Here is a 15,830-nt window from a genome sequence, read left to right as displayed (position 1 = left end):
GAAAATCCATGAGATTTTTTTTTTTTTTTTGGTGGGTCGTGGGGCTTGAACTAGGCCTGGGCACTGTCCTTGAGCTCTTCAGCTCAAGGCTACCACCCTACCCTTGAGCCACTTCCTGTTTCCTAGAGGTTAATTGGAGATAAGAGTCTTAGGTCCTTTCGTGCACAGGCTGGCTTTAAACTTGGACCCTCGGATCTCAGCCTTCTGAGTATCTAGGATTATTACATGGACTTGCACCTGGAAAGTCCATGAGATTCTTATTCCCAGTTAACCACCAAAAAATCACAAGTAGCTCAAAGTGGTAGACTGCTAGTCTTGAACAAACAAAACTCAGTGATATTGCCCAGGTCCTGAGTTCAAGCCCCAAAACTGATACAAACACACACACACACACACACACAAATGGAAAAGTTGAGCTGAGAGGTTAGCCTAGTGACAGAGTGCTTGCTTAGCATGCACAAAGACCCAAGTAAGATTCCTGGGTACCACATACATAGAAAAGGCTCCAAGTGGTGCTGTGGCTCAAGTTGTAGAGCGCTAGCTTTGAGAAAGCTCAAGAATAGCACTTAGGCCCTGAGGTCAAGTCCAGTACTGGCAAAAAAAAAAAAAAAAAGGAAAAGTATAAGCTGGCCTAGTGGTAGCTTGCTAGTCCTAGCATGCATAAATGAAGCCCTGGGTTCAATTCCCCAGAATCACATACACAGAAAAAGCCAAAGCAGCTCTATGGCTCAAGTGGCAGAATGATAGCCTTGAGCAAATGTGTCCAAGGACAGTGCCAAGGCCCAGGACTGGCCAAAAAAAAAAAAAAAAAAAAGCAGTATGCACTTTATTCCTAATATCCTCTAATCTACTACGAAAGGTGAAAGAGACAATGACAGGCAGACCTGGAACATGCTATGAGAGTTATTCTCTCGCCCCAGGAGTCATGCCTTCCAAGGAGCACTTACCTCTTGGGAGAACACAGAGATTACTAACCTTGCAGAGCCTCTCAAGTCTTTGAATTCTACATTGAGAAGAGGCAAGAAGTTGCTTTTACAAAATGGACAGGTTGTATTCAAATTTGAATCATCTGCCGTCCACCCAGCCATAATTTCTTCATCATAAACTAATGCTCCACAAGCTATACATTGTGAACAACTTGACATCAAAACCTGATAGAAAAACAAGAACACTGAAAATCGAAATCAAATTTTACAGGACATTTTCTTGACATAAATAGGATTTCAATTATTCTATTGGTCATATCTGGAATTAATAGCTTTATTACACTATAGGAGAAATTATCATTTCATTGTCTTATATAAAGATGGGCAAAGACAGAACTTTTACCTCCATTGCACAATTCTGATAGATGCTAGACATGCTGGTATTTTGAGATGAACCATGGTCTGATTTTTCAAAGTCCTGCCTCCTTATTCCTCTTGGAAATGGAACTTCACCTAGAGAAGAGAGTAAGTGTAACACATTATATGCTGGGAACAAATCTCAGTGGTATAGTGCTTGTTGCTATCATGTGCTTGCCCTGAGTTTAACTCCAAGACCACAAACAGCCAAAACATGTAGAAAACTATTCTTATGTTTTGGAAATAAATGTCAAAGTATTTAAGGAGGGACTGCTGTGAAATCTGCTTTATTTTCAAATGGTTATATACAATATATAATGATGTATACATATAACTATGTAGATAACATTAAGTCTATGGCCGACTGCTTGTGGATCATGTCCACCATATTCCTACTCAAAAACCTAAAATCTAAGAATCCAGGTTTCAAGCCAGTCTTGGGGCTTGAACTGAGGGTCTGAACACTGTCCTCACGTTTTCTCAAGGCTAAAGTTTTATCACAGAACCACTTCTAGCTTTTTTTTTGGGGGGGGGGGGAGTCATGGGGCTTGAACTTGGCTTGAGTGCTACAAGGTTACCACCCTACCCTTGAGAAAAGCCCCACTTCTCATTTTCTAGGGATATAAGTCTCAGGTCCTTTCGTGCGCAGGCTGGCTTTGAACCATGATCCTCAAATCTCAGTCTCCTGAGTGGCTAGGATTACAAGCATGAGCCACCGCGCCTGGCCTCCCTTCTCTGGCTTTTGTCTATGTATGTGGCACCAAGAAAATGAACCTAGGTCTTTGTGCATGCTACGCAAGCATTCTACCACTAGTCCAAACTCTGGGCCCCAGAAGACTCTTGAGGTGGAGCTACATGGCTCAAATGCTAGAGCCCCAGCTTTGAGCAAAAAAAAACCAAGCTAGAATGTAAGACCTTGAGGTCAAGTCCCAATACTGGCATATGCACATACACACGTTAATTAGGTCTAAGTAGAGAATATATAATTGTTTACTTACTCAATTTACTTTTTTTTTTTTTTTTGCCAGTCCCGGGGCCCTCAATTCTTTCAATTTGGAATTTTTCACAATAAGAAAAAAATAGAGAAAAAAACAAAAACAAAAACTTCAGGGGCTGGGAGTTTGGCCTAGTGGTAGAGTGCTTGCCTAGCATGCACAAAGACCCAGGTTTGATTCCTCCATACCACATACATAGAAAAAAGCAGGAAGAGGTGCTGAGGCAAGGTGGTAGAAGCTCTCAGGCCCAGACAGTGCTCAGGCCCAGGACTGGAGAAAACAAACAAAACAACCCTTCAATATTGTGGCACACAGCTACAATTTCAGAATGGAGGAGGCTCAGGCAGGAAGACAGTGAGCTTGAGACTCGCTTGGACTACTTAGTGAGATTCTGCCTCAAAAAAAAAAGAAGGGGTGGGGAAGAAAAAGTCCTATTTCATTTTTGTATGCTGATACTGGGGCATGAATTCAACCAGGCCCTTCAGCTCTCCCTCAGCCTTTTCTGTTCCTGCTCCACCATTTGAGTCACAGCTCTATTTCCAGCTTCTTTTTGGTTAATTGAAGAGTCTCAAAGACTCATTTGTCTGGGTTGGCTTTGAACTTCAAACCTCAGATTTTAGCCTACTAAGTGGGTAGGATGACAGGTATGAGGCACTAATATCTTTTTTTTTTTTGGTGGGTCATGGGGCTTGAACTCTGGCCTGGGTGCTGGCCCGGAGCTCTTCAGCTCAAGGCTACCACCCTACCCTTGAGCCAAGCCCCACTTCCCGTTTTCTAGAGGTCAGTTGGAGATAAGAGTGTCAGGTTCTTTTGTGCGTGGACTGGCTTTGAACCTTGATCCTCAGATCTCAGCCTCCTGAGTAGCTAGGATTACAGGCGTAAGGCACTGCGCTCGGCAAAGCTAAGAAATTCTAATGATCCTTAAAATCTGGCCAAATAGTTATCAACCAGACACAGATTACAAATACTTATTTCCAAAGCCCCATCCCATAAATTCAGTTAAGGCTAAAGTTTAGTCACTATGTGTGTTTGCATAGTTTTGTCGTTGTTGTGCTTTTTTCCCCCCCCTATCAGCATTGAAGCTTAAACTTAGGGCCTTTAGCTCTTGCTTAGCTTTTTTGCTCAAGGCTGCACTCTACCATTATTTGAGCCACTCCTCACTTCTGGCTTTTTGCTGCAAAACTAGAGATGAGTCTCTTAAATTTGTCTGCGTGGGCTGGCTTCAAACCGATCCTCAGGTTGCAGCCTTCTGAGTAGCTAGGATTATATTTATAAGCCATTGATATTCAACTAGATAACTACTTATTTTAAAATCGTAGTGATTTTTATGTATCTTAAAGCCTGAGAACTGATATAATTCATCAATATATATACCTAAAATTAAACCCAATAGGTAACTGGAGTACTTGTGGCTCATATAAAATCAGAGTAGTAGAAATGGCTATTTTTTTTTCTTTTTTATTGTAATTAGTAGAAATGGCTATTTTTTTAAAAAAAAAATTTCAGATCATCGTAACAAGGGGAATTTAAAATAACGGAGAGTTACGGCAGGGTTATTAAATCAGGCAGAGCTTAGTGGTAAAGCACCCGTTTATCCCCAAGTACATATTTATTTATATACACATAATACACATGTAATTCATACCTGTTGAGTAATGTGTTTTTCCAATATCGCCACTGCTGCTGCTACTTCCAAGACTTGTGTTGCTCTGGGTAAGTTCACTGGGAACCAACCCTGAAATACTTGTGTTAGTTGACATATTCTCCCCCAAAATATGATCTTCTAGGCCAGCTGGAAAGCTATAATCTTTATCAGTTTCTTCCTTTAATGGAAAAGAATAAAACCACACATATACTGGTTACATAAAACTCTGTATCTTAAACTATCTCTCATTTTTCAAAGCCATAAACTCATCCTACTACTATTTAAAACTTTTCTCTCATACTTGAATACATTTAGCAAATGACCTATAAGATGATAACACTGTACCATGCAACAGGTGTGTAGAAGGTCTGGTGTCTCAATATTCATTATAAAATGGAAGAATGCTAAAAGCTACATCCAAAAAAGATACCAGTATAATTTAAGGTAGATGCTTTGGAAGAGTTCTAGGCTCTCTGTCATTTATTAGGCATTTAACCACATAGAAATCACAAACTTCTCTCTTTTCTAAACTTTTTTTTTTTGGCCAGTCCTGGGCTTGAGCTCAGGGCCTGAGCACTGTCCTTGGACTTTCTCAAGGCTAGAGCTCTACCACTTGAGCCTCAGCACCACTTCCGGCTTTTTTCTATGTATGTGGTACCAAGGAATCGAACCCAGGTCTTCGTGAATGCTAGGAAAGCACTTTAACCACTAGGCCAAACTCCCAGCCCTCATTTATCTTATTACCCCTAAATATGTCCACTATATTTCAATTCCTATAAACAATGTGCTTTATTGATGTACTATATATATAATTAATCCCCTGCTGTTTAAATATAAAAAGTTTTAAAACTTGTACAAAAAAAGCTCTAAGTCTTTTTTTCTTTCTCTCTCTCTTTTTTTGCCAGTCCTGGGCTTGAACTCAGGGCCTGACCACTGTCCTTGGACTTTCTCAAGGCTAGAGCTCTACCACTTGAGCCTCGGCACCATTTTCGGCTTTTTTCTATGTATGTGGTACCAAGGAATTGTACCAGGGTCTTCGTGCATGCGAGGGAAGCACTCTACCACTAGGCCAAACTCCTGGCCCCAAAAGCTCTAAGTCATTTTTATTCATATCTCTATGTCTTAAGTTTATAAGTATCTCACAGAGGGTTATTTTGTTTGTTGCTGTTTTGTTTTTGTGCCAGTCCTGGGACTTGAACTCAGTACCTGGGGACTGTTCCTGAGTTTTAGCTGAAGGCTAGTACTCTATAGTACTCTATCATTTGAGTCACTGACTTGAGTCACTTTTTTTTTTTGTTGTCAGTCCTGGAGCTTGAACTCAGAGCCTGGGATACTGTCCTTGGGCTTTCTCAAGGCTAGAACTCTACCACTTGAACCACAGCACCACTTCTGGCTTTTTCTGTGTATGTAGTACTGAGGAATTGAACCCAGTTCTTTATGAATGGTAGGCAAGCACTCTACCACTAGGCCAAACTCCCAGCCCAACACAGTAGTTTTGATGTTTTAGTTTCAAACTGTGATCCTCGGATCCTGGCCTCAAGTAGCTAGAAATTCAGGCATGAATCACCGATACCAAGGTAGAGTTTTAATTCACTATTTCATTTGCAAAGAATTATTCAGCATATTTTATTTGTCCTTTGGTAGGCAGTGTTACTGATACCAGGTCTATGGCAAGAAAAGATTAAAGACTATATGGAATTTTACACGGTCACATTCCAAGTACAAATGACGAAGTGAAAGGATTTTTTTCAAAACCATAAGGCAATTAGATGGTCCCTCTGTTGATACTTGTTCTATGTAGCTCTCCTCCAAATAGCATATTAAGTTTCATTTGTCCAATTTATTTTCCTGTATCTCTTCTAGCAATCTGAAATGATATTATCTTAAATGCATATCTCTTCATACTATTCTCTCAGATATACCATTCTGCCACCTTATCATTATGACTAATCAAAATTTTGTAAGAGATCCTTCAAAGTGCAAGTTAGATATCATTTAGTGTTCGTTTTTCTGCACAGTCTTCAACATGAATCTCTTTTAATGTCTTAAGATAATGCTAACATAAGGGCATGGATTCCACAGCTAATCTCATAACTTCCAATTCCTACTTCTGTCACTCACTACTTGTATGAAATTGGCAAGTTAACATCTCTGACAAAGTAATGACAACAATACTACTACCTTCATAGGGATGCTATTAAAATTAAAGATAAGTAATCTAGAATTGTATAATTCTGTGAGTTTTAATGTTCTACTAAGTAAGCAAGATTTCTTCACTTGTATTTTCATAAGAAATCTTTTTTTTTTTTTGATTGGTCATGGGACTTGACTTGGTCTAGGTGCTGTCCCTGAGCTCTTTTATCTCAAGGCTACCCCCTACCCTTGAGCCAAGCCCCACTTCCCATTTTCTAGAGGTTAATTGGAGATAAGAGTCGCAGGTCCTTTTGTGCGGGCTGGCTTTGAACCTTCATCCTCAGACCTCAACCTCCTGAGTAGCTAGGATTACAGGCGGGAGCCACCGCACCCCACTAAGAAATCTAATAATTCTATGTACAATGAATTTCTAAAGGCAATAATTTTGCTGTGCAATGTAACATCTGTGAATTAAGCTGCAGAACAATGTATTAAGGAGATAATATAAAATAAATGCTAGTTCAGAGTAAAGTATTATTGAAGTATTAATTTCAAATACAAATCATTAGTACTTTCAACAAAATAAACTTAACTTATATTTAAAATTTAACTTACATTTATCTATACAATTACAAAGTTATCTTATTGTGTTATTTCTACATTATACAGTTTTCTTTTTCTTTTTTGGCCATCGGGTTTGAACTCTGGGCCTGGGCGCTGTCCCTGAGCTCTTCAGTTCAAGTCTACCGCCCTACCCCTGAGCTTGGGTGTAGTCCCTGAGCTTTTGAGCTCAAGGCTACCACCGTACCCCTAGGTACCCTTAGAGCCACAGCCCTACTTCCCGTTTTCTAATGATTAATTGGAGATAAGAGTCTCACATTCTTTAGTGCCCAGGCTGGCTTTGAACCTTGATCCTCAGATCTCAGCCGCCTGAATAGCTAGGATTATGGGCATGAGCCACTGCACCCAGTGATTACACAGTTTTCTTACATATATGTTTACATTATTTTAAGAAATAGAACACATACACACAAACATGCCTATCTCAGACAGACATGTATATAATTTTCTTACCTCATCATCTGAGTAGTTATAGGCAGATGCTACAGCCCCCCACATCTTACTGGCTACTGTTGCTGCTTGTTTCATACCAGATTTTAGGACATCTATCTTGGGTCCCGAGAGTATATTATCCAGCTTTAGCCCTGACAATGAATTTACTACAGAGCCCAGTGGGCTATGTGGTGAAGATCGTACCAATGCTGATAAAGATGTTGAACGATCCTTATGAGTTCGAGATGGAGTTTGCTGCTTAAAACGCCCAGCAAAAGTTTTAGATCGGGACACTACAGAGGAGCTCTTTTCACTGTCTGGATTTTCTTGTGCTGGTGGTCCATGATCAAAAGGTAGGCTTGACCTCCTTTCTAAAGGGTGATTACCAGCAACACCAGTGTTTCCTTCTCCATGCAACTCCATACTACAAGATTTATTCCCCAGGGGACTTTTTAAGTTCATGTAGCTTTCAATTTCATCAGCCAGATTCCTTGAAATAACAGGAGAAAGCATCTTCTCTTCAGAATCAGATTTTTCCTCTGTCCATTCAGTAGCTAAAAGAGACAAAGGATCTAGTCCAGTTTCAACATCTTCCCTTTCAATGGCCTTAACTGTACCATGTGAACTGCTTCGCTTATTCATTAATTGTTTGGATCCTGCTTTCAAGTCTCTGGATTGACTGCTGTTACTATCATTTTGAAGACTGTCAAATGTAACTGGTGACGAAATTTTAGCTACATCATCATCGACAGGCTCTAAGAATTCTTGGCCTTCCTCAAGCATCTCTAACACAGATGATTTATGTTCAGAATCCCAAGTGCTTTCAGATACATGAGTCCTGGTGTCCACTAGATGACCACTAGCATTCTCAAAGCTGAGGGTTCTTGTAACGTGAAGTGGAGAAGTCTTAGGACATGTCAACGCTGCTGTGAGAATCTTGGCATCTGCTCCCATCATGATAGCCATTTCACTTGAGTTCAAGTCCAAACTGCTTTTCTTAAGTAACATTCCTGCTCGACTTTCAGAACTAAAACTACAACTCCTCTCTGAGAAATGCTTATGTCTTCTTTCTCCTTTGTCACCAATCTTCTTGAAATTAGTAACTTCAAATACTGTATCTTCAAGTGGATCTTGAGTAGAAAATAATGCATTTGATGTACTACCTAAAAATGACAGTACAATATTAAAAATGAATTCATTCTTTTCTCTTTATGAAAGTGACACCTGATAAAAAGCAAAATGTTCAGAAAACCTATTTTTAAGTAAAAGAATTGCTTTCAAGTGGCAAAACCAAGAACTGAATCTTAGATGGTAAATTCTAAAAAGGCTGATAAAATCTTGTGTTTTAAAAATATTTTTCAATATATTCCTTCAACAAATATCAGAAAGCTATCAACTGTGAAGTGCTAGGAAAGCAATGGTAAATAAATAGCAGACATTAAGCCCAACTCTCAAAGATCTAGTATTTCATGAAGCAACTAAAAATATGCCACTAGTCTTACAAAACAACTCCAGATTTGAAAGAAGCAAGTAAGTAAAAAGACCCTGATGTTACCCAATTTTTTCCTACTCTAAGACCAAAAGCAAACTCAGGGCCTGTGCACTGTCCCTGAGCTTTTGCTCAAGGGTAGCACTCTACCACTTGAGCCACATTCCCAGCCAGCTTTTTCTGTTTATGTGGTACTGAGGGGCTTCATGCATGCGAGATAAGCCTACCACCACTAAGCCACATTCACAGCCCAAGGGAAGGCCTTTAGGAGATCGCTGGTTGTAAGGTATAACTCTCATAACAGCATTAATATCCTTAAAAAGAGACTCCACAGACTATCACTAGCTTTCAACTACAACATGATTCCAGGAAAAGCAGGCAGTTTGCATATAAAAGACTGTATGAAAACATAGACCTGGTTATTTGTAAGTCACCTCGTGATATGGTATTGTTATAAAACACTCCTTCAACTAACTAAAACACCACTTACTCATATTTGAGATTCTCTTCTTTGGTTCTTCCCAGACCTCGTCCTGAATGCAGGGTCTGATGCTGTTCCTGTACCTCCAGTCCCAAGATTCTTAGTGTGTTTTAAACCAAGATTTAAAAGTTTTTGTGGAAAAGTTATCTCTGTTACACTATGGTCTATTTTTGTTTTTCTGAGACAGGGTCTTGCAAATATAATTGAAGCTGACCTGAAACTCAAATCTCAGGCCTCTGTTATGCTACCATACCTAGCTACAATCTGTTTAAATCTTCCATACTGATTTCAGGATGTGCTCATGAGTGTGTATGTGTATGTGCGCGTGTGCACGTACATGTGTGTGTGTGTGTGTGCACATGCATGCCAGTTGTGCTTGAAACCAAGGCCTGGGCGCTGTCTGATGATTTTTTTTGGCTCAAGGTTAATGCTCTACCACTTGTGCCACAACTCCACTTCTGGGTTTGCTGGGGTTTGAGGTAGTTAATTGCAGATAAGAGTCTCTTCCTGCCAGGCTGGCATGGAACAGCAATCCTCAGATCTCAGCTTCCTGAGTATGTAGGATTCTGGCTGGGTTTTGTTGTTTGTTTTTTTTTTTTTAAGGAGTGGAGGGAGAAACAGTATTAAGGATTTGAACTCAGGGTCTTTCACCTGAATCACATTTTAGCCTTCAGGATTCTATGCTTTTGTCAGTCCTGGGGCTTCAACTCAGGGCCTACACTTTCTGCTCAAGGCTAGCGCTCTGCCTCTTGAACCACAGCACTATCTCCGGCTTTTTCTGTGTATGTGGTACCAAGGAATCAAATCTAGGGCTTGACACATGCTAGGGGAGCAATCTACCACTAGGCTATACTTCTAGTCTCAAGGTTCTTTTTGACCTTTAAAAAAAAACAAACTTTTTTCAAAACTATTCCCAACATATGAAAAATAGATTTTTATAAGTATTGGCTCTCATTTTATTTATAGGAATTTATGGCATGCTTTATTTTCAATTTTCAAATAAAAATGGCCATTTCATAGTTATTTTTCAGAAAGTCTTCGTCTCAGATCCTCCTAGGTATGTCTCCTTCATGAACATGTGCCACCATACCATGTGTGTGTGTGTTTGCGTGTGCGCGTGCCTGCACGCGCGTGCTTCTGTCTGTAGTGGGACTTGAACTCTGGGCATGGGCACCGTCCCTGAGCTCTTCAGCTCAAGGCTACTGTCCTACCCCTTGAGCCACAACCCCATTTCAGGTTTTCTGGTCGTTAATTGGAGATAAGAGTCTCACAAGTCTTTTTGGTACCCGGCTAGCTTTGAACCTCGATCCTGCGATCTCAGCCTCATGAGTAGCTAGGATTACAGGTGTGCGCCACCATGCCCGGCTCCACATGTGTGTTTTTGACAAGTATAAGTGTACAATATACTCCTATGATTTATAAAAAGAGTGGCCAAACTGGGATTAGGTACTACAAGAGGAAAGACAATCCACATAATATGCATAGCTATCCTTTGAAAAATTAAATGCAGCCAGGCACGGTGGCTAATGCCTGTAATCCTAGCTACTCAGGACTGAGATCTGAGGATCAAGGTTCAAAGCCAGCCCAGACACTAAAGGACCTGAGACTCTTATCTCCAACTGACTCTAGAAAACGGGAAGTGGAGCGTGGCTCAAGGGTAAGGTTGGTAGCTTTGAGCTGAAGAGCTCAGGGACAGTACCCAGGCCGAGTTCAAGCCCCATGATCCACAAATAAATAAATGAATGAATAAATAAATAAACGCAAAAGAGTTAAAAAGTACAGGAGTATAGCTCATTGAACATTGATAATAAATGCAATGCTAGGCATCAATGGATCATGACTATAAGCCTAGCTATTCAGGAGGCTGAGATTTGAAGTTCACAGTTCAAAGCCCCACGTTCAAGTCCCAATTTGGTGCGCGCACATGTGTGCACATATACACACACAAAAATTAAATGCAGATGTCTCTTTGCATCCTATAAATACTAAAATACACCTATATTTAAGTCATATAAAATGGCACCATATTTACATGTAAGTTAAGATATACTCTATTATATGCGTTAGCTTATCTTTAGATTATTTTGAATATCTCATACAACTGGGTGCTGGAGGCTCACTCCTGTAATTCTAGCTACTCAGGAAGCTGAGATCTGAGGATTGTGGTTCAAAGCCAGCTCAACTACAAAAATCAGTAAGACTCTTATCTCCTCCAATTAACCACCAGAAAACTAGAAGTGGCACCGTGGCTCAAAGTGGTAGAGCACTAGCCTTGAGTTGAAAAGCCCAGGCCCAAAATTCAAGCTTCACAACAGACCAAAAAAAAAAAAAAAAAAAAAACCCAACCTCATACAAGGTTATATCTTATTGTTGGATAAATAATAACAATAAGAAAGTCTGAACATAGATACAAATTTTTTTCTAATATTTTCAACCTATGCTGTGTTGAGCAGAACCCAAAAACAGAGAGGCAAAACTGTATCTTTTGTTGTTGTTAGCTTATTTGTAAGACAGGGTCTTTCCATGTAGTTCATGATAGCTTGAGATAGGCAGCCCTCAAACCCAAGATCCTTCTGTCTTGGTCTCTTAATTGCTGAGATTATGGGCACTTACTACCACATATAGCTCCCAACCACATCTTTAAAAAACAAGACTTTAACTTCTTACTTAGCCAATTTATTAGATTCAGATTCACTTCTGGGTTTCTAACATGTCTAGTACAATTGAGTTAGTTTACTAACTTATTTAAACACAGCCTAGATATTTAATAAAATAAAGACTCACCAGTGCTACCTTTCCTGTTATTGATATCAAATATTCCAGATGGAGCTTTCACAATACTGCTGCCCCAAGCAGGAGGGTCAATAGGACTCTGAGTCTCTGGAGTAGGTTGTGAATGTTTTGCTACCATAGCAGATACATCACAGATATCTGGAAAAAAAAAATACTTAGATGTTATCGTTCTAACTTTGGCCAATACCAGAGTAAACCTACATGTACATTTATGTACGTACATATATATACACACCACATATAATCATACATACATGTATTATTTTTTTGCCAGTCCTGGGGCTTGAACTCAGGGCCTGAGCACTGTCCTTGGGCTTTCTCAAAGCTAGCACTCTGCCACTTGAGCCACAGCATCACTTCGGCTTTTCCTATATATGTGGTAGCGAGGAATTGAACCTATGTCTTCATGCATGCTAGGCAAGCACACTACCATTAGGCCAAACTCCTGGCCTGAATATATATTTTTAATTCAAGTACATAACTTATTACCGACTGGCTTAACTTATGACAGTCATAAACATTACCACTACTGACTGAAGTTTGATTTTTAGCATTTAATAATCCTAAATCTTCTGAGTGAATTGGCTTTCAGTTGTAATTGTTATTACTTGATAAACAGAAAAAGGATTCAATTCTACAGAAATATGGAGGATAAAATAAGAAATAGTAAATAAAATACATTTCTGTGTACAACAGCACACTGGGCACCAGTGATTCAGGCCTATCATCTAACTACTAAGGAGGCTGAGACCTGAGGATTGTGGTTCAAAGCCAGCCTGGACAAGAAAATTTTGTGTGACTTTTATCTCCAATTAATCACCAAAAGACAAGAGTTGATCTGTGGCTCAATTGGTAGAGTGATATCCTTGAGCAAAAAAGCCTTGGGTTAGTGCCCAGACTCTTCAGTTCAAACCTCAGGACTAGCACAAAAAGAAAAAAAAATTTTTTAAAGCAGCAATGGGAGAATATCTTATTACCATATACCAAAGTATTTCTTGAATTTCCATAAAATTATTACAATAAATCATCTCTACCTCAATGAATCCTATAAAAACAAAGAAAATGGGGTCAGGAGTTTGGCCTAGTGGTAGAGTGCTTGCCTAGCATGCACAAAGACCAGGGTTTGATTCCTCGGTTCCACATACAAAAAAAAAAGCCAAAGTTGTGCTGTGGCTCAAGTAGTAGAGCTCAGCCTTGAGAAAGCCCAAGTACAGTGCTCAGACCTGAGTTCAAGCCCAGGAATGAGGGAAAGAAAAAAAAAAAAAAACAAAGACTATTTCTGACACATCAGGGAAAAAAATCCACAAGATATTTGAAGGTAGGGAAGCCCAGGTGACTGGAGACTAATCCTAGCTACTCAGGAGGCTAAGATCTGAGGATTGTGGTTTGAAGCCAGAACAGGTAGGACATTCAAAGAGACTTGTATCTCCAATTAACCATCAGAAAACTGGAAGTAGTGCTAGGGCTCAAAGCAAAAAAGCTCAGAACAGTGCACAAGCCCTGAGTTTAAGCCCCTTTACTACTTTAAAAAAAAAAAAAAAGGCTAGTGAAGGCTAGTGAAAAAGCCTTTTAAAAATAAATGGGCTGGGGGGGCCGGGAGTTTGGCCTAGTGGTTAAAGTGCTTGCCTAGCATGCATGAAGACCCGGGTTCGATTCCTTGGTACCACATATAGAAAAAAAGCCGGAAGTGGTGCTGAGGCTCAAGTGGTAGAGCTCTAGCCTTGAGAAAGTCCAAGGACAGTGCTCAGGCCCTGAGCTCAAGCCCCGGACTGGCAAAATAAAAAAAAAAATAAAAAAATAAATAAATAAATAAATAAATAAATAAATGGGCTGGGGCCAGGAGCATAACCTCATGGTAGAGTGCTCATCTAGCATGCATGAAGCCCTGGGTTAAATTCCTTGGTACCACATACTAAGACAATGCTGGAAGTGGTGCTGTGGCTCAAGTGGCAGAGTACTAGCCTGGAGCAAAAAGTGTCCAAGGAGAGTGCTCAGGCCCTGAGTTCAAGCTCTAGGACTGGCAAAAAAATAATAAATAAATAAATTAATAAATAAATAAATTAACTAAGTAAATAAGTTAATAAATGGGCCTGTGGCCTTAATCTGAAAAGCTCAGGGACAACACTCAAGCCCAGAGTTCAAGTCCCACAACTGACAAAAAAAAAAAAAAAGAAAGGAACTCTGGAATACAAATTTGATGGTTTAAAAGTAGTCCTGCTGGGCCTAATGGCTCAAGCCTGTAATCCAAGCTACTTAGGAGGCTGAGATCTGAGGATCAAAGCCAGCTGGGGGCACAAAAGGACCTGAGACTTTTTTTTTTTATTGTAATTAGTAAAAGGGTAACATGATATTTGCCAGATAGAAGGTGCATTAATTCACATACATTGATACCCTTTCACATGTCTTGGTACCCGTTTCCCTCCCCCGGACCTGAGACTCTTATCTCCAACTAACTTCTAGAAAAACGGAAAGTGGGGTTGGCTCATGAGTAGGGCAGTAGCCTTGAGCTGAAGAGCTCAGGGACAGTGCCCAGGCCATGTTCAAGCTCCATGACCCACCAAAAAAAAAAAAATTAGTTCTGCTTGTCACAAAATACCCATATAACTTTGACAAATGAATCTCTCAATAGATAGTGCCTTTCTGCAAAATTAAATGCTCTTTGATTTTAAATTCTTGATTTCAGAAACTGTCATAATCTACATTAATAATAATACAGATGCCTATGAATTAACCTTTATTCCCAGAATATTATCACTAGAATTATCAATCAGGATAACATTTTAAGTAATAGACAGTTTAGTGAATATACGCCAAAAGCACTAAGACTTTACCTTGTAGCTGAACTTCTGTTTTAGTTACCAACACTTGTGCCATTTGTTCTTTAGACACATGAGTTTCTGTATCATCCTTTATCAGTTCATCCTTAGACCCATAGCCCTGGTCAGACTGACCACCTGTTAAAAACAATGTAAGCTTGTAATTATTATCATATATTTACAATCCATTCATAAAATATAAAAAGAAATCCCACTGAAATATACAGGCAAACTCAGAGAAAAGAAAGACAAAGAAGCTCACAAGGCACACATTTTAAAAACAGTGAAAAGCAAAGAACATTAGAAACTGGAATATCAAACACTGAAGACATGCCATGTCTGAAGCACTATCTGAATCTTAATTTCTTCATGGTAAATTAAAACAATGTGCATAAGATGTTTGCAAGCGTCTTATAGAATATGTCCGTAGAATGCCACCTATTTCTAAGAAAGCACATATATATGCTTTGCAAAAACCAATAATGGAATGATAAACTAAAAAGCAATAAAAATTTTATATAACACAGAGTAATGTAAGATGGAAAAAAATAAAGAAAAAGGAAAACTTTTTTTTTTTGGTGGGTTATGGGCCTTGAACTCGGCCTGGGCACTGTCCATGAGCTCTTCAGTTCAAGGCAACCACCCTATCCCTGGGCCTGGGCGCTGTCCCTGAGCTCTTCAATTCACGGCTACCACCTACCCTTGAACCAAGCCCCACTTCTCGTTTTCTAGAGGTTAATTGGAGATAAGAGTCTCAGGTTCTTTTGTGCCCAGGCTGGCTTTGAACCTTGATCCTCAGATCTCAGCCTCCTGCGTAGCTTGGATTACAGGTGTGAGCCACTGCGCCCGGCTAGAAAACTGTTTACGTATGATTTAAATGTTGTTTTTATTAGAGATGTAACACATTTTCATAGGAAATGTTAAAATCACATACAAAGGTTTAGCAGAGGATAAATCCAAAAAAATTTTGTGAGCTGGTGGTAGGCAGTACTGGGGACTGAATTCAGGGCTTCATGTTCCCAAGGCAGGCACTCTACCACTTCAGCTATGCCTTCTAGTCCTCCAAATAAACAATTTGAGTA

General features: G+C 39.7%; 1 protein-coding gene across 3 annotated transcripts in view; it reads right to left on the bottom strand.

The window, feature by feature from the left end:
• The window catches only part of Dennd4c (DENN domain containing 4C), a 104,885-nt gene that overhangs the window by 13,989 nt on the left and 75,066 nt on the right, over positions 1-15,830 (bottom strand). For all 3 annotated transcript variants that reach the window (XM_090330041.1, XM_090330042.1, XM_090330043.1), the window contains 6 exons: positions 14,764-14,886; positions 11,924-12,070; positions 7,191-8,332; positions 3,984-4,161; positions 1,330-1,439; positions 976-1,151 (listed from right to left, as the gene is read on the bottom strand). In XM_090330041.1, coding sequence (XP_090186167.1) covers positions 976-1,151; positions 1,330-1,439; positions 3,984-4,161; positions 7,191-8,332; positions 11,924-12,070; positions 14,764-14,886 — 1,876 coding nt within the window. The remainder of the gene's footprint in view (positions 1-975; positions 1,152-1,329; positions 1,440-3,983; positions 4,162-7,190; positions 8,333-11,923; positions 12,071-14,763; positions 14,887-15,830) is intronic.

Source organism: Megascapheus bottae, chromosome 3 (genome assembly GCF_031878675.1).
Source record: "Megascapheus bottae isolate mThoBot1 chromosome 3, mThoBot2.hap1, whole genome shotgun sequence".
NCBI classification, from domain to species: domain Eukaryota; kingdom Metazoa; phylum Chordata; class Mammalia; order Rodentia; family Geomyidae; genus Megascapheus; species Megascapheus bottae.
Note: the sequence above shows the minus strand (reverse complement) of the source record. Positions and strands in the feature narration are given on the sequence as shown.